This window comes from Dreissena polymorpha, chromosome 6, assembly GCF_020536995.1.
Source record: "Dreissena polymorpha isolate Duluth1 chromosome 6, UMN_Dpol_1.0, whole genome shotgun sequence".
Taxonomy (NCBI): domain Eukaryota; kingdom Metazoa; phylum Mollusca; class Bivalvia; order Myida; family Dreissenidae; genus Dreissena; species Dreissena polymorpha.
In genome coordinates, this window is record NC_068360.1 from 1401186 (window position 1) to 1417169 (window position 15984).

Genomic DNA, 15984 nt, shown 5'->3' on the forward strand with positions numbered 1-15984 from the left:
TTGAGACTTTCTTGTGTTGTATTTTATGCGTAAGCACATGGTTTAGAATAAGAGCTGTAAAGTATTATAAACAAAATGCGCTGATTTGTTTAAGAATTAATATCGATTTGGATGATGCAACGTTAATGGCGATTTCATGAGAAATAATTACACATTCGCCGATGAAAGGCCTCCTACACTTACATTTTAAACAATTATGAAGAAAATCGTGGGTAAATTTAATGCAGAAATATTGGCAAATACTCTTCCATTCTAATCACATGACAAATAAAACCACGTTGTTATTTCTTGAACAGACAGCTGTCACAGAAATGAACGCGTATATTTTCAGGATGTAGAAAACACTTCTCGAAGAGTTAAAACTTGCTTAGGCAGAACAATTTATTTATGTCGCTTTGGTTTCGTCTTCAAAATAAACCAAGTAGCGAAGGCAAAAAGCGCTTCATTTTTACTGTTTCTAAAACTTTCTATTAACTTCGCTATATCTCCACCACACGTTTGGCTAATTTAAATTATTCCGAACACTATTCACCAATGATTTAATGTGTTTATTTTGAAGAATACCGTACAAAGTTTATGCTACGAATTATTCGGTGATAAACTTTGCTTCAGTTCATCGCAAAACCTGTGTACATCAGGATAAAAGTTTATAATATTTATAATTATTAATATTGCGAATACTCCAAGTGAAAATTGAACCGGTACTTTCGATATATCATAAGCATGTACACGCAATATTATTAATTGTATCATTTCACTTCCTTAAATCATTTGGAGCTAGTCTAAATTATAACCAATATGTACAAAGGATGATCAAAACGTTTCGGTGGACTTTCTTCAGAACGTTTACATCTGACATAAGATCAGTTGACATTCTTTTTCAGAATGAATTAAAACTTGCTACATAGATTTGATTCAGATATCGCAAATCTTAGATTATTGTATTCATTTTAATCATAGACACATTTATCCAACCTAGAGCAGTTCAAATCAAAAGGATTTTTATAGCAACAACATCAGTGTTTATTTTTGCGATAATGGGAACCAGCATGTTTTCGCACTGGTAAAAAAGCCATGGTAATCATTACAATAATATCGAAAACCGACCAGGCTTCGTTAATGGTTTATAATGATATTATAAGTCTTGATGTCGAGTCTAAAATCAATTAGTATGCAAACCTGCGTCCCTAATGTATGTTGTGGAACGAAACTGAAACTTACACTTTCAAGTCCCACATATCTATGAGCATCTATGAGCAATTGACTGTTGAATCATGCTTTTCTGACCTTTATACAAGTACAATAATAAATTAAACACGTTTTTGTATGATAATATTAATTTCTCTTATTGGTTCGGCAAAATACACAAATGTTCCCATTTTGCCCTTTTCCAAAGTGGTGAGGAAAATTACTTTAAAATTGCATGATGAATGACGAAGTTATAGTCTGAATAATCTGTATAAAAACTTAATACTTAATTTATCTAAACCGGTAAAAAATTTTTTTTGATCTTTAAGTGTGGCCTCGACCTTTGAGGTAGGGTACGGTTGTTACACATGACCCACAGCCTCCATATTGTGAACGTGTGTGGTCAATAAGTTTTAAAATTGTAAGGTGAATAATTAATTCACAGTTCAGACAAGCTGATTCTTGTCATATTTAACATTTAAACTTTAAGTTTGATCTTAATCGTTGAGGTAGGAAGACGGATGTTACACAAAAAAACATCGTCATCTCATGGTGGACATTGGTGGGATTCATTCATAAATTGCACTATCTGGTCTGGATAACGCGCAGTGACCAGATTTGTTTTTTTTGGCCTAAAGTGTGACATTGACCTTTGAGGTAGGTCTTGAACACGAGTATGACAGGTAACACATCGACTCATTATGGTGGTCATTAACGGAAAGTTATTTTATTTAAAAATTGCATCATAAATGGCAACATAACTGTCCGAAAAAGCGTCTTATGGCTTAATTTAACCTTTGACTTTGAGTGTGCAATTTAAGCTTTGAGGTAGAGAGACAAGTTTTTCAAGCATTGGGGGTCTTATGGTGGTGAACACTTGTGGTAAAATGGCACGAATACTGTCAACGTATGGTCCAGAAAATCGGACGCACTAACGCATGTACCGGTAACTCGACAATTGTTAATGCTGTATCGAGGTTTCCAAAATCGGGCTCAACAAAAATCACATTTTGCGCATGTCCGTCCTATTGTGACTGCATACAGAGTTGCGTTAAATTGATCATTAGTGTCTGAGATCTTGCTCGGAAATGATAATTAATCAAATGGCAGAAAAGAGCTAGCCTGGTGATACCGTTTGCCAGTGTATAAAGCCTTTGTCCTTAAATATACATTTTTTAAATAATTGAATCAAATGAACTACATCAGATTAACGTAAATTTAGTTACCCTTTTAATGCAGAAATAAACATTAAGTTAGATTTGTTGTTGCTTTTTTGCTAAGATTTCGGCTGCATTCCACACCTGGTCAGCATTCAATTTATTAGGTGTGATGATACCATCTACCAATCTATTATTGATAACCGGTCTGGATGGTTGCTATAATAAACTTCAGTTTGACTTAAGCTTAACAGACAAGAGTTAAGGTAAGATGAACAAAGTACAAAGTGATTAACATTTTAATGTATGTATGCATAATTTACGTCAACAATTTCTACTTTAATAACATATCAAAATAAGTGTATATTTTGACGTCTAAGGTAGAGAGACGGGTGTCACACGCGACACGTCGTCTTATGATGTTGGGCATTTGTGCCCACATTAAGATATGAGTAAAACAAGAAACGTCGCAAAAACGGACGGACAGACAAATGGATAGATAGACGGACAGTGTGAATGCTAAATGCGGCCTTCTTTGAATGGGCGGGGCCAAAACAACGTAATACTCAATAGCTGTCAACGTCACTCCACTGGCTTTCTGTCAATGAGCCAGTGGGTACTAGAAATATGGCTCTGAAAATGTTAAATTTAAACAAATGAAAGAACTACATGTTCTATGAAATTTAAAAATAGTATACTGTCTATATCTATCATTAACTGAAACAAAAGTAATCTCCGAATCCGCCGTTTGTATTTGTCCGCACCTCCCGTTAAATGTACCGGTTAAGAACATACAATACTAAACTGCAGGTCAGTTATTCAGTGCAGACCAAATTTGCTCACGGACTCTACATGATATATACGCTCCGTGATTTGCTACAAATAGTTTTCTGTCACACATTTTTATGAACACGTCTAAAGTAGTTTTGTGATATGGGCTTAATCAAAGGTCTTTGTCTTAATAAGGGCGTGTGAATTGTTTTACTATGTAAACAAATTAAAAAGCCTTAATGTTTAGACGGTTATATATATTAAGAAAAACTTATCATTACAAACATTTAGTCGAACATTTTAAAACAATACAAATCTTGTTTAGATACCACACAGTATTTCTTACACAAACAGTATTACGGGCAAAAGCCCGCGTAGCGGGCGTTGACCGTTCATACATATGGACATTTAGACAACAATAGACATAGGTATGCATCTAAAAAAAATTGAAACGCGACATAAATTTTCGCGATGCTATGTATGACCTTTAACAAATCAAAAACACTTTGACATATGCTAAATCACATGTACAAACATACCTCAGGAAAAAGTATACAAATGACATCATAATTGTGTAGCGAATCGCACTAAATATTCTTTCATTATATGTTTTTCTCCGCTAAATGAGACCGTTTCAGAAATAAGATTACACAATTATCTCCCCTGAATGCTCATCTTCTTCATGTTCTGTTTCATAGACTGGTTCACTACATATAGTGACAGTCTTAACCAAACAATATAACCCGTCTAAAATGTTTTACCTGAATATCCGATTTCTTTCGAATTTATTTGCTTTGATCTTATCGATATCTTATTGTCATTATTATCCTGACAATTTATTATTATCCTGACAATTCACAAACGCTTGTTAAAAAAAATGTTTTACACATTATAGTTGGCATCTATATTCTTGCAGTATTCTCGCGATATTTCAATAACGACACCCTACTGTTAACTTGTCAGAATTCGTGACGCATTCCATTCGCTCTCAGACAGCAGTTTTACGTGTGATCATGAGCAATATTCTGGTAAGTTGTGGTTGTTATCCATCAGAAATACATTTATTCACAAAATTTAACGATATTCCGATTTAACTGTTAAGTCTTTTAGCTTATTTTAAACGTATTTACACCTCGTCTGCTCGCACTTGGCCGATATCCCGAAAGATTACGTATCACTATATAAAGTTTAGGCCTAAAACCACAAAATCTAATACCGTTGGATTTTCGTACCGAAATTTTCCGTAACAAATCTTCCAGATTCGAAATGAAAAAAACAACAACATGACATTTAGAAATTGTCTGCATCTTTTATCAAATTTTAAGATATTTGTTGGTTTTCCTTTTTTAGAAGCTGTTTGCCAAGGCAAGAGCTGGGCCTCACACAACTCCAGCCATTCTATTGAACAAAACTGGCAGTTTAGTTTTCAGAAATAAACAAAGGAGAGATTCCTGAACTATCGATGTTTCCAAGCTATACACACAGTTATTTGCTGTGGTGATCTTATTATTTATTGGTTCTGTTGGTTTGCTTCGATGGAACATGTGTTAACTTTTATAGAACTTTGAAAAGTCTATATCTGTCTATATATAAACAAAAACAGCAATGGCATTATCAATCAGATGTGCAAATATTGTCAAAGGGTTGTTAAATTAACAATTTGAAGGTAGTGATGATGAAGAAATATGAAGGTTCCCTTGCAAATTTAGTCTGTATATTGACAAGTGTCTGTCTGTAAATGTCAAACTAGTAATACAAAACTTACCATGTATGTAAAAGAACTAAGTAACTGTTGTGATCATTGTTAGTAAGATAGTGTTATTCTAAACAGTAGCAAATAGCTTGTTTAGTCAGTGCATAATGCCATTAATATGATTTCCTTTCTATTGTGTAAATAATAAATGTGTTGTTACTTGTTGTTCCATGAAAAATGATTTATGCGCTAGTACAAAATCAGCATTGTTATCCCCACGCTTTTCGGAGAAAAAGTGGGGATATTGGGGTTATCTTCCGTCTGTCTGTCCGTCCTGGCCACTATCTCCTCCTACACTATTAGCACAAGAACATTGAAACTTACACACATGGTAGCTATGGGCATATGTGCGAGCGTGGACTATTTGGAATTTTGATCTGACCCCTTTGTCAAAAGTTATGGGGGTTGGGGTGGGGGCCGGGTCAGAGATTTTCTTTCTTTTTTTTTTGTTATTTTACATTAAATTCTTCAGTTCTACACCGATTTACTTCAAATTGTCTTTTGATATTGAACATCTCTTATGACAATACAGTCAATCTCAACTATGCATGGCCCCATTACCAATCCTGGGGCGTCCGCCCACATAGACCACGCCCACCCAAAATTGCCTTTTACTATAATTTATGTATAATTTCTTCATTTCTACACCGATTAACTTCAAATTGATATTGAACATCTCTTATGATAATACGGTCAATCTCAAATATGCATGACCCCATTACCAACCCTGGGGCGCCCCGCCCACATAGACCACACCAACCCAAAATTGCCTTTTACTATAATTTCTTCATTTCTACACCGATTCACTTCAAAATGACACTGAACCTCTCTTATGACAATACTGTAAATCTCAACTATGCATGGCCCCATTACCAACCCTGGGGCGCCCCGCCCACATAGACTACACCCATCCAAAATTGCATTTTACTAGAATTTCTTCATTTCTATACCGATTCACTTCAAATTGATACTGAACCTCTCTTATGACAATACGGTCAATCTCAACTCACCATGGCCCCATTTATACCAACCCTGGAACGCCCCGCCCACATAGGCCACACCCACCCAAAATTGCCTTTTACTATAATTTCTTCATTTCTACACCGATTCACTTCTAATTGATACTGAACTTCTCTTATGACAATATGGTCAATCTCAACTATGCATGGCCCCATTACCAACCCTGGGGCGCCCCTGGGTCAAATATGCGGTGTGGGGATACGCGTCGGCCTCTGCAACGTCATTTATAGTTAATTTTGTAAAAGGTAATACAATGTTACTTCATTGATTCCACAGTTTTTCAAAAGATAACATCACTTTGGAACTTCATTTACGTAAATATTCTTGTAAGTTGATGACAGTGTATTAGTATTACTGATTGTGTAACTATTATTTTATGTGTAAATAAATGATGTGAAGCGTTTTGTATCTCCACACAATACCACACACCCTTTTATATATGTACTGAATATATATACTAACATCATTTACATGTTTCTGCTAGCGGCCTACCCAAGAAAGACAATGACTTCTTTAGCCTTACAATTCCCGGGTACATTTCAGTAAATTTTCTGTACCAGGTGTACATCTTAGTATACTTAAGAGTACCCCGGGTACATTTAAGTAGTACCCGAACCGACACTGAGCTGTACTTAGTGTCTTAAGGGTGATCTAAAGAACGCTCCCACTTAAGGGATCAATACAGAGACCTCCCAGTTACTAAGCAGACACCATATCCACTATACCACAGCCACCGAACCAGCTTTAATTTAAATTCCTGCGGCTAGAAAACACACAAAATTATAAGATGCTAGATATTAAAGCTAGGAACATGTTACTCGTTTGAAGATCGAATTTTTTGGATGCATTACTTTATTTTTGAAACAATTATACTATTTTGATCACAATAATGTAAAATATTATTTAAAAAAAAAACATGGTTATCAAAAGAGCTTTTGCCCGTAAATTAGGTAGCACCTATAATCACAATCTCCACGCAGAGTTGTCGTTCCTTGCTCTCACATACAACTCTGCGAAAGGCTCAGCCCTCCATTTTGTCTATAAAATAGATAAAACCGAACAAACGCATTCAACGTATATTTGATTGGATATTTAAGATCGCATGCATTAAATTAAGAAATATGACTTTGAAATGTACGATAAATCGTGCAAAAACTTGCGATTTTAATGCAACTCTTTGGAACTAATTTATTGCCCATTTACGCAGATGGAATCATTCCATGCACTTCACAAATGTAAACAATTGAACATATTTTTTGAGTGACGTTAGGAATTGCTTCGACGTGTGTATGTTTGTTGGTTTCTTAACATAAAAAAAAACATATCAATTTTATAATAATGAATTAAGACTGATATAAGATATCATGGTATGAGATGGTTTTCTTTAATGCAGTGAATGCAATGTAACCGTCGTGCAAGAGATTGTTTAGTATTCTGTAACCTCAATGATGAACGCTTGGAATGATCATTACATAAATGAGACGCTTTCATAACAATAGTCCGTTCTGCATTGTGTCACACCGGTGACAATAACGTAGTGACGTCACCATCTATGTATAGAATGGTCCGTTCTGAGCCCAACACAGAGGTGAATGTAATGTAACCGTCGTGCAAGAGATTGCTATAATCATATTATCATTTTCTTAGAACCCAAATACGATAATTTGAAAACATTTTACCAGCTTCAACATACGCAAATCTATAATAATTTAAATATTTTAAACACAATATATATTTGTTTTTAATGACTTTTGTAAATAATTAATACAGACTTTCGTGCAATATTTTTCATAAAGAGTAGCCAGCAATGTTTTTAAAGCGTCCAAAATAGCCTGCATTTAAGTCGATCGGTACGCATTTTCTGTAAGAAGTGCGTACGTGTTGCAAAAAAATGGATATGATGTGTTATGATATGTTATTTATGTATCGATATAATTCAGATATTTAGATTAGTCCATATAAACGGACTCCCAGAGCCTTTGATAATTTTTGCTATGGCGGCTCTGTCAGGTAATATGCACCCCTTCATAAACATAGGTGCAGTTCAGCGCAGCGAATCCGTGCGCTTCACTAAACAGACGACGTTCGAGACAAATTGAGGAAAATAATGAATAAACTTCATAAACATGTTAAATTTACCTGAATGGCAACCTACGGATGCTATCCTTTGCATGCACCCTATAAAAACACGACGATGTTTCAAAACATTTTTCTCGCTGACATGTTTATGCTTAAATTTGAAACAGTGTATTCTGTATCGAATACCACATCGTTATCGGCTTTATTGGCTGGATCACATAACCCGACGTGCAAAATATTTGTGTACTGCGACCTGGGTCAATTTTCCAATATGGCGGATACAGTGTACAAAACAAAACCTAAGTCAATAAAATCAATTATTTCTTGCTTTAATGGTACCATTTGGATGAGTTTGTGGTTAAGATAGGTAAAGTTTAATAAGTTCTTGCAGTTTCAGCGTTCCTTAACCCTTGCATTGTTGATAACATTTTGCACCCATGGACAAGAGAGAGCGCATTGCAGCTCTAAGCAGCCGATTGGGCTATAAAAATTAGAGTTTAATTATTGCAACTAATTTAGACATGCGTTTAAAAAAAATACATTTTGAGCTATTGGAAACTATTGGAAAGTAATTGATAAAAAGAGAAATAACTCATTCTGTTAAACACTTAAATTACTCATATTCTTAGATCTACTCATAATTCTCATGTTTTTGTTTTTTTCTTGTCAATTACTGTATTATGTTTGATTATGTAATATGTCTATCGTCTTATGTAGATCAAATAAAATGTATTTGATGTACATAACAATATTGAACAGAGTTCTTTGTTATACATTGGGGCCGTTTTGACCAACTTTAAAACTGACTTTGGGGTCGTTTTGACCAAACTGGAACCGTTTTGACTCGTTTTGACATGGGGACGTTTTGACCTGGGGCCGTTTTGACTAGCTACCCATTGAGCTTCTCTTCTTTGCGAACTATTGACGATAGAATGAACGAAACAATTGGCCTATTTCCGATGTTGGTTCAAATGGTAGTACCAGAGCCTTGCTTTACAAGAATTTTCACAGAGTTTAACTTGTTTAATGGTATGTGTTTGTGGTGTTTTTCGTTACTGGTGGTTAATGAAATGCTTTTATAAAATTTCCGAAAGTGTCATCCGAAATACTAAGCAACTGGAGAGATAATGGTGGCACGATTGCCCTCAGTTAAGATTTATTTACATTTATTTTATAACGTGCTTAATTGCTTTTGCAGCAACTATTGATAAAGTTGTTTGAGTTACCATATTGATTGTTTTTTTCATTTATACTTGAATCTTTAATTTCTTGTGAAAATCATACTTTGACACTGGTGTCTGTCAACATCTAGCTAGATATTGGGGGTATAACTCCCGGGGGAGTAACTTTCTATATACGGGTATATAGGGGTGTGCCGATTTTATGGGGTGTGTTTTTCGACTGAATTTATAGATATGGGTATGATTTTGAGCATCTAAGTATACTATAGATATGGGTATTGAAATCAGAAATTTGCTTGTATATAAATGCATAATGGGTATAACTAGTTACCGAAAATGACTTGTTTTATCAAAAATGATAACAAAAACAAGTTTGTTTTCCAACATATAGAGAGTTTATGGAAAAGTTAAAGATTAAATCTACACTGCATGTGTAATAGTGTCAAGTGATAATATTTCTAAACTTGTTTTCTTCAATTGTTCCTTTTTTTATTTTGATTATAGCACTTTTTCATGTTGCATGTAAACAAACATTTTTGTGATTCCATTTATCATTTTGATGGTTTTGAATCCTATATACAAGGTGTTACTTAGTCTTTTATAACTGCTTATCAGAATACTCTTGTTTGTTTCAGTTGAATGTCTAAAAATTGTGATAAGCAAATGTCTTGGATATGCCATCATTCTTGGGTCCTTCGTTGGTATGTATGCAAAACTCTATGTAAAATCTATGTACATGAAACTCTCATTGGAATCCCAAAAACTGTTTGCTGCTCATCAGTACCTTAGGGTTAGAAATGAAGCCTTAACAACTTGAATGTAATAAAAAATGTCATAAATTTAATTTGATTTTCAAAGTGCAACTCAAAGACTTAGTGTGTATCTAATTGGTAATTTGTTAAGCTACTATGGTCAGTCATCATTGCCAGTATTCAGTATTTATGAGTTTCTCAACTAGCACATATCAAAATTGTTTTCTGGACACCATCATGGTTTAGAATTCAACTGTAAATCAGAGAGTAAAATATGAATTGCTCTAATAAGTTTCTGGAGCTTTGAATCGAAACAATTTCACTATTATTTATTCTCCAGTTTTCAAATACCTTCTATTTTGAAAGTTGTTACATGGAAAACATCCTACAGATGCTTCTTATTTATTGGGTATAGAACACCTCATTCAAGTTGTTAATGTTTTTGGGATTGTTATTATATAACATGATACAAAGTACTGGTTATTCCAAGGATGCAGACTTAACAGTGTCTAACACTTTCAATGTAATCAAGCTTAAATAGGTTTAAACTTAATATGTTTGCACTAAGTGAAATACTAATAACATATATTTTATAATTTAAAGCTGAAATGTCATATAATTATATGTAAAATTATTTTTGGCTTGAACAAATGCAGAATTTTAATGATGGTTAAATGCGCTCTTGGCAATCGGGCTTAATGCATGTGCGTAAATATTACACAGTCCACAAAGTCTTATTAGGGACAGCACTTTCTGATTTCATTGTTATGCTGCCCCAAAATTTATTTTGGGGGGAGCATATAGTCACCGTCTGTGCACAATTTTTGTCCGGGCTATTTCTCGGCAACTAATGACCGGAATTCAATGAAACTTTATGGGAAGCTTCACTACCAAGAGGAGATGTGCATATTATCAGCGGGTTCTGGTCGGATGATTTTTCACAGAGTTATGACCTTTGAAATTTTCTATAAAAAAATTCTTGTCCCCCCCCCCCCCCAACTACTGTGCCCTCAAGATGTTTCCTTGTAAATGAATATATAGTGCAATATTGTGACAAAAAAAACTTTGGGGAGCATCACCCGTCTCCTACGGTTTCTTGTTTTTTTTAGTTTTTTTAAAGGAAGTCTCTTTTAAAACAAAGTTTTTGCGGAAAGTATCATCCCTGATAATCCTGTGCAAAGGCTAATCTGGGATGACACTTGACGCACATGCATTAAGCCCAGTTTTCTGAGCGTGCAACTCATTTATATTTCATTTGTTCTCTCATGCTGTGAATATTTTCAGTGAAGGTACCTCAGATAGGCAAGATTCTACAGGCCAAGAGTGGAGAAGGGATCAGTTTAGCCTCTGTGTTATGTGAGCTGGTGGCCATCTCAGCCAACGCTGTATATGGTTTCTCACATGGATTCCCATTCAGGTAATTATGTATTTCTTGTATTTCGGGTCATTGTATATTACAGTATAGATTTAGTAGATATATTGGCAATTTCTATGTGTTTGTGTGTGAAATAAAGAAGGAATTATTACACCCCACGAAAAACGAAGAAGGGCATGGTACTGGATCTACCATGGGTATCTGTCTGTCTTTTTGGTTGTTTATCCATGGACACAAACGTTTGGGATTAAGTTTTCTGCAACTTTTGATTGTTTATAGTTATAAATTGATAAATTGTTTCCTTTGCACAGCCTGTCCATTAAGTTCTAAGATCACTCAATTAGTATCATTTTGTACAGAAAATGCAATGCAACAGGTGGCCAAATCTTTTTTGGATTAAAGGATACAAACTTTGTTGAACCTATCAACTGAAGAGTGTTTCTCATCTGAAGAGTTGAAGTGCTTTAAGTGATCAATGGAATTAATTAGACATGAATTGAAACGTTTTTACACAGTTGGTTATACACATTGTTATAAATGAATTCTGGAAACTGTGATCATCCTTCACAATGCTATCATGTCTTTTTGAACATTCTTTGTAATGCTTTTTATATATGCCTTTGTGAACATCCTTAGTAATGCTATGGTGTCTTTGTAAACATCCCTTGTAATGCTATTATGCCTTTGTAAACATCCTTTATATGTCTTTGTGAACATGCCTTGGCCTTTGTGAACATCCCTCATAGTGCTATATGGCTTTTTAAACATCCCCCATAATGCTATTTTGCCTTTGTGAACATCCCTCATCATGCTTTAGTGCTTTGTGAACATCCCTCATAATGCTATTATGCCTTTGTGAACAAGCTTCATAATGTTATAATGCCTTTGTGGACATCCCTTAGTGCTATTGTGCTTTTTAGAGCATCCCTCATAATGCTATTATGCCTTTGTGAACAAGCTTCATAATGTTATAATGCCTTTGTGGACATCCCTTAGTGCTATTGTGCTTTTTAGAGCATCCCTTATAATGTTATAGTGCTTTTGAGATAATCACTTGTAATGCTATAGTGCCTTTGCGATCATCACTTGTAATGCTATTATGCATTTGAGGTCATCTCTTGTGCTATTATTCCTTTGTGAACATCCCTTGTAATGTTTTTATGCTTTTATGAACACCCCTCATAATGCTTTTGTGCCTTTGTGAACATCCCTTGTAATGCTTTTATGCCATTGTGAATATTCTTCATAATGCTATTATGACTTTGTACCGGTAAATATCCTTTGTAATGCTAGCCTATAATGCGGCGTATTGCCTTTTTAAACATTCCTCGTAATGCTGTTTGCCTTTGTTAACATACCTCATAATGCATTATGCCTTACTGAACATCCCTTGTAATGCTAAAATGCTGTTGAGAGCACCCCTAATAATGCATTGATGTTTTGTAAACATCCCTTGAGAAGCTATTTTGCCTTTGCTAACATCCTTTGTAATGTTATTATGCATTTTTGAACATCCCTCATAATGCTATAATGCCTTTGAGAACATCATTTGTAATTCTATTATGCCTTTGTTAACCTCTATTATGCCTTTATAAACATCCTTTGTAATTCTATTATGCATTGTTTTTTCAGTGCCTATGGGGAGGGAGTGTTCCTGGCCATTCAGACAGCTCTGGTCATGTTCCTGGTGTTAATGTATGGAGGGAGACAGCTGGGCTCATTCCTATTCCTGGCCGTCTATGTGGCCATTATGGCTGTCTTGTTGTCCCCGGCTACACCCAAGGGGCTCATTGCTGCAATGCAGGGAGTTAACATCATCATCGTCATGGCCAGCAAAGTAAAGCTTATTTAGACCTAATTGTCTTAATTCGCGAACATTAGTTGACAATTAGAGATAGCAATTGTTGCCATATATGATATACGTGTTAATTTCAATTAGAACATTTTGCATATTATTTTAGTATTCCACTTGCCCTTAGGAACTTGCCTTCAAAAATCTGAATCATTTTGCAGCTATAATTCATGGTGAACATTTTCACTTGCCATACTATATATATAACTGAATTTCAATAAACCTGTAAGACTAAACTAGCCCCAAGCTCTCTGTCTTGTTTGTTTGCCTGAAGACTAGAGTGCCATTACTTAGTATCTAAAAAAAACTAGTTAGACTATAAAATCTCTATTCCTTACTATCAAATCTGTGAGCATATATGGAAACTATGGTAAATATTAGTATATATTCCTTGCCATCAACAGCTATTTTTCTTCCCCAATTGGGAAAAGTACCTGTACCATACCAATCGGAAAAAAATTAGCCCGAAAAACCCTGAAAATTGGGAAAATTTGCGTAGTGAAATCTCCCTTTTGGAAATTATGGTCTTTTTAATTGCTTGGTATCAATAATACAAATCAACTCAAATATTGATTTACATGCATTTTGGCTTGAAATGTTCAGTGTCAGCGCCCATTTTAATTGTTAACTTGCAGGTAATGCACTTTTGGAACAAAATTGATGAAATTTTCCTTCATTTTGGGAATGTTTTAGACTGCAATTGGGAATTTTGTAGTTTTTCTGCAATTGGGAATGTACCTTTTACGGGTTCTTTATAAAGAAGGGAAAAAATCGCTGCATCAAATTTGAGTCGGTATATGGAAACCATAGTTAGTATTATAGTATATATTCCTTGCTGTCAAATCTATTGGCATATATGGAAACCATAGTCAATATTATAGTCTATATTCCTTTATATCAAACATGTTTGCCTACAGAGTAATACTTTATTTTCCAGCTAATCCAGGCATATGCCAACTTCACCAACGGAGGTACGGGCCAGCTGTCAGCCATAACGGTTTTGATGCTATGGGGCGGTTCACTGGCCCGTATATTCACCAGTATACAGGAGACCGGGGATGCCATGACAGTGGTCACATATGTGGCAGCTTTCATCTGCAATTGCGTCCTTGTGGCACAGATTGTCTATTACTCCAGGAAGGCTAAAGCCGATTAATACTGGGTTTTGCTGTAGGATTAACAAATTTGCCAGACCATATTGTGATGTAGGGAACATCTGTTGCGTTGCTCAGTTCTTTATTTATATTGCCATATTGTTACATATATGTGAATTTTTGTTTGTTCAGAATAGATATTGGGAATTTAAAATGATGCTAAATGAGTGTATGAATGATTAAGATAATGCAAATTGTTTTTATCGGTTATTCAATGTTCAAAACTTTCATCTACTGAAAATATTTGAATGCATGCTAATTATGGTCAGAGTCCATTAGAAACAATCTTTAACAAGTTAAATGTTTGGAAGTGTTTTGTTAAATTATACATTAAAAGTGTAAGCTGTTCAGTGTTTTTGTTAGATTGTTAATCTGTTATTAGAAACGTTTTCCATGAATGTTAAATCCCATGGAATATTTGTTATTACCGGTTTTTGTTATGTTGGAATGTACATGCATTGAATGAAGCCACTTTATTGATGGTCTAGCTTAACTTTGATGGGCATGGCATTTGCACAATATATAAAATATAATTTTTTTAATAATTGGCATTATATTTAACAAGAAAAAATTGAAACAAGTACCTTTTTTTTTTTATTAAGAATGTTTTTAATAAGTGAGTCACACGTGGTCACATAGTCACGCTGACTTAATCACACATTTAAAATACAATAGGGCTTAGTCACTGAAGATGTCACATTCCATTCTCATTGTTTTTACTCCAATATTACACATGATACAAGCTATTACTGCACAACTTAAGTGTCATGTAATCCCTTACTTATCTCATTTGATACTATCTGGACTTTTAATTTATAGTCAACAGATAGGAATGTTGTGAAATTTTTCTAAAAATATATGTGCTATTTTAAGTGGACATATTGGCAAATCAGTTTGAAAAAACAATTTAGTTTGTGAAATGTTAATAGTTAAGAAATATAAATGATGCAATAAAAATGTTTAAGGTAAATAATGTTTTTGTGCTTGTTTAAGTTTTACACTTGAATGATTAACTAAAAATATAAAGAAAAAAGTATTTCTGATACAAGTTACAAGTTTCATGGTCCTTTTCACTATATTATAATACAAATGATAGAACATTACAGTATCCACTTGAAACCGAACTGTTAATTAAATATAAGATGCCTTTATATTTAATCAATATTTTTTTATTGAGACACTTTTGAGTATGCTTCTCCCAAAGAACCAGAGTTTAGATGTTTTTCTCCCAAACAAAGTGGGGATGTTTGAGTGCAGGCGAGTATTTTCGTCATCCCGGCAGGACCTCTTTAATAAACAAGAATGCCAAACTGTCACAAGATACGCCCGTTTGAAGGTTTTGGACACCATGCTAATTGCTTGAAATGCACTTAGTGACCTAGTTTTTGACCCAGCATGACCCATATTTGAACTTGACCTACATGTAGATATCATTTAGACACAACTTCTGACCGACTTTGGTGAAGATCGGATGAAAACTTCTCCAATTAGAGAGCAGACACCATGCTTAATCCTTGAAATGCACGAAGTGACCCCATGACCTAGTTTTGACCAAGCATGATCCATATTCGAACTTTACTTAGATATTGTCTAGATACAAATTCTGACCAAATTTGGTGAAGATCCGATAAAAACTACTTCAATTAAAGAGCGAACACCATGCTAAATGCTTGAAATGCCCTAAGTGACCTAGTGTCCTAGT

General features: G+C 34.6%; 1 protein-coding gene across 1 annotated transcript; it reads left to right on the plus strand.

Moving 5' to 3' along the window:
- Nucleotides 1-8846: 8846 nt before the first annotated feature.
- On the plus strand, nucleotides 8847-15245 carry LOC127836149 (mannose-P-dolichol utilization defect 1 protein-like). Its single transcript, XM_052362580.1, has 5 exons — nucleotides 8847-8997; nucleotides 9785-9850; nucleotides 11186-11318; nucleotides 12909-13113; nucleotides 14066-15245. Exons 1-5 carry the CDS (start codon nucleotides 8901-8903, stop codon nucleotides 14282-14284), a joined length of 720 nt encoding a protein of 239 aa, XP_052218540.1. The 5' UTR covers nucleotides 8847-8900; the 3' UTR covers nucleotides 14285-15245.
- Nucleotides 15246-15984: the final 739 nt, after the last annotated feature.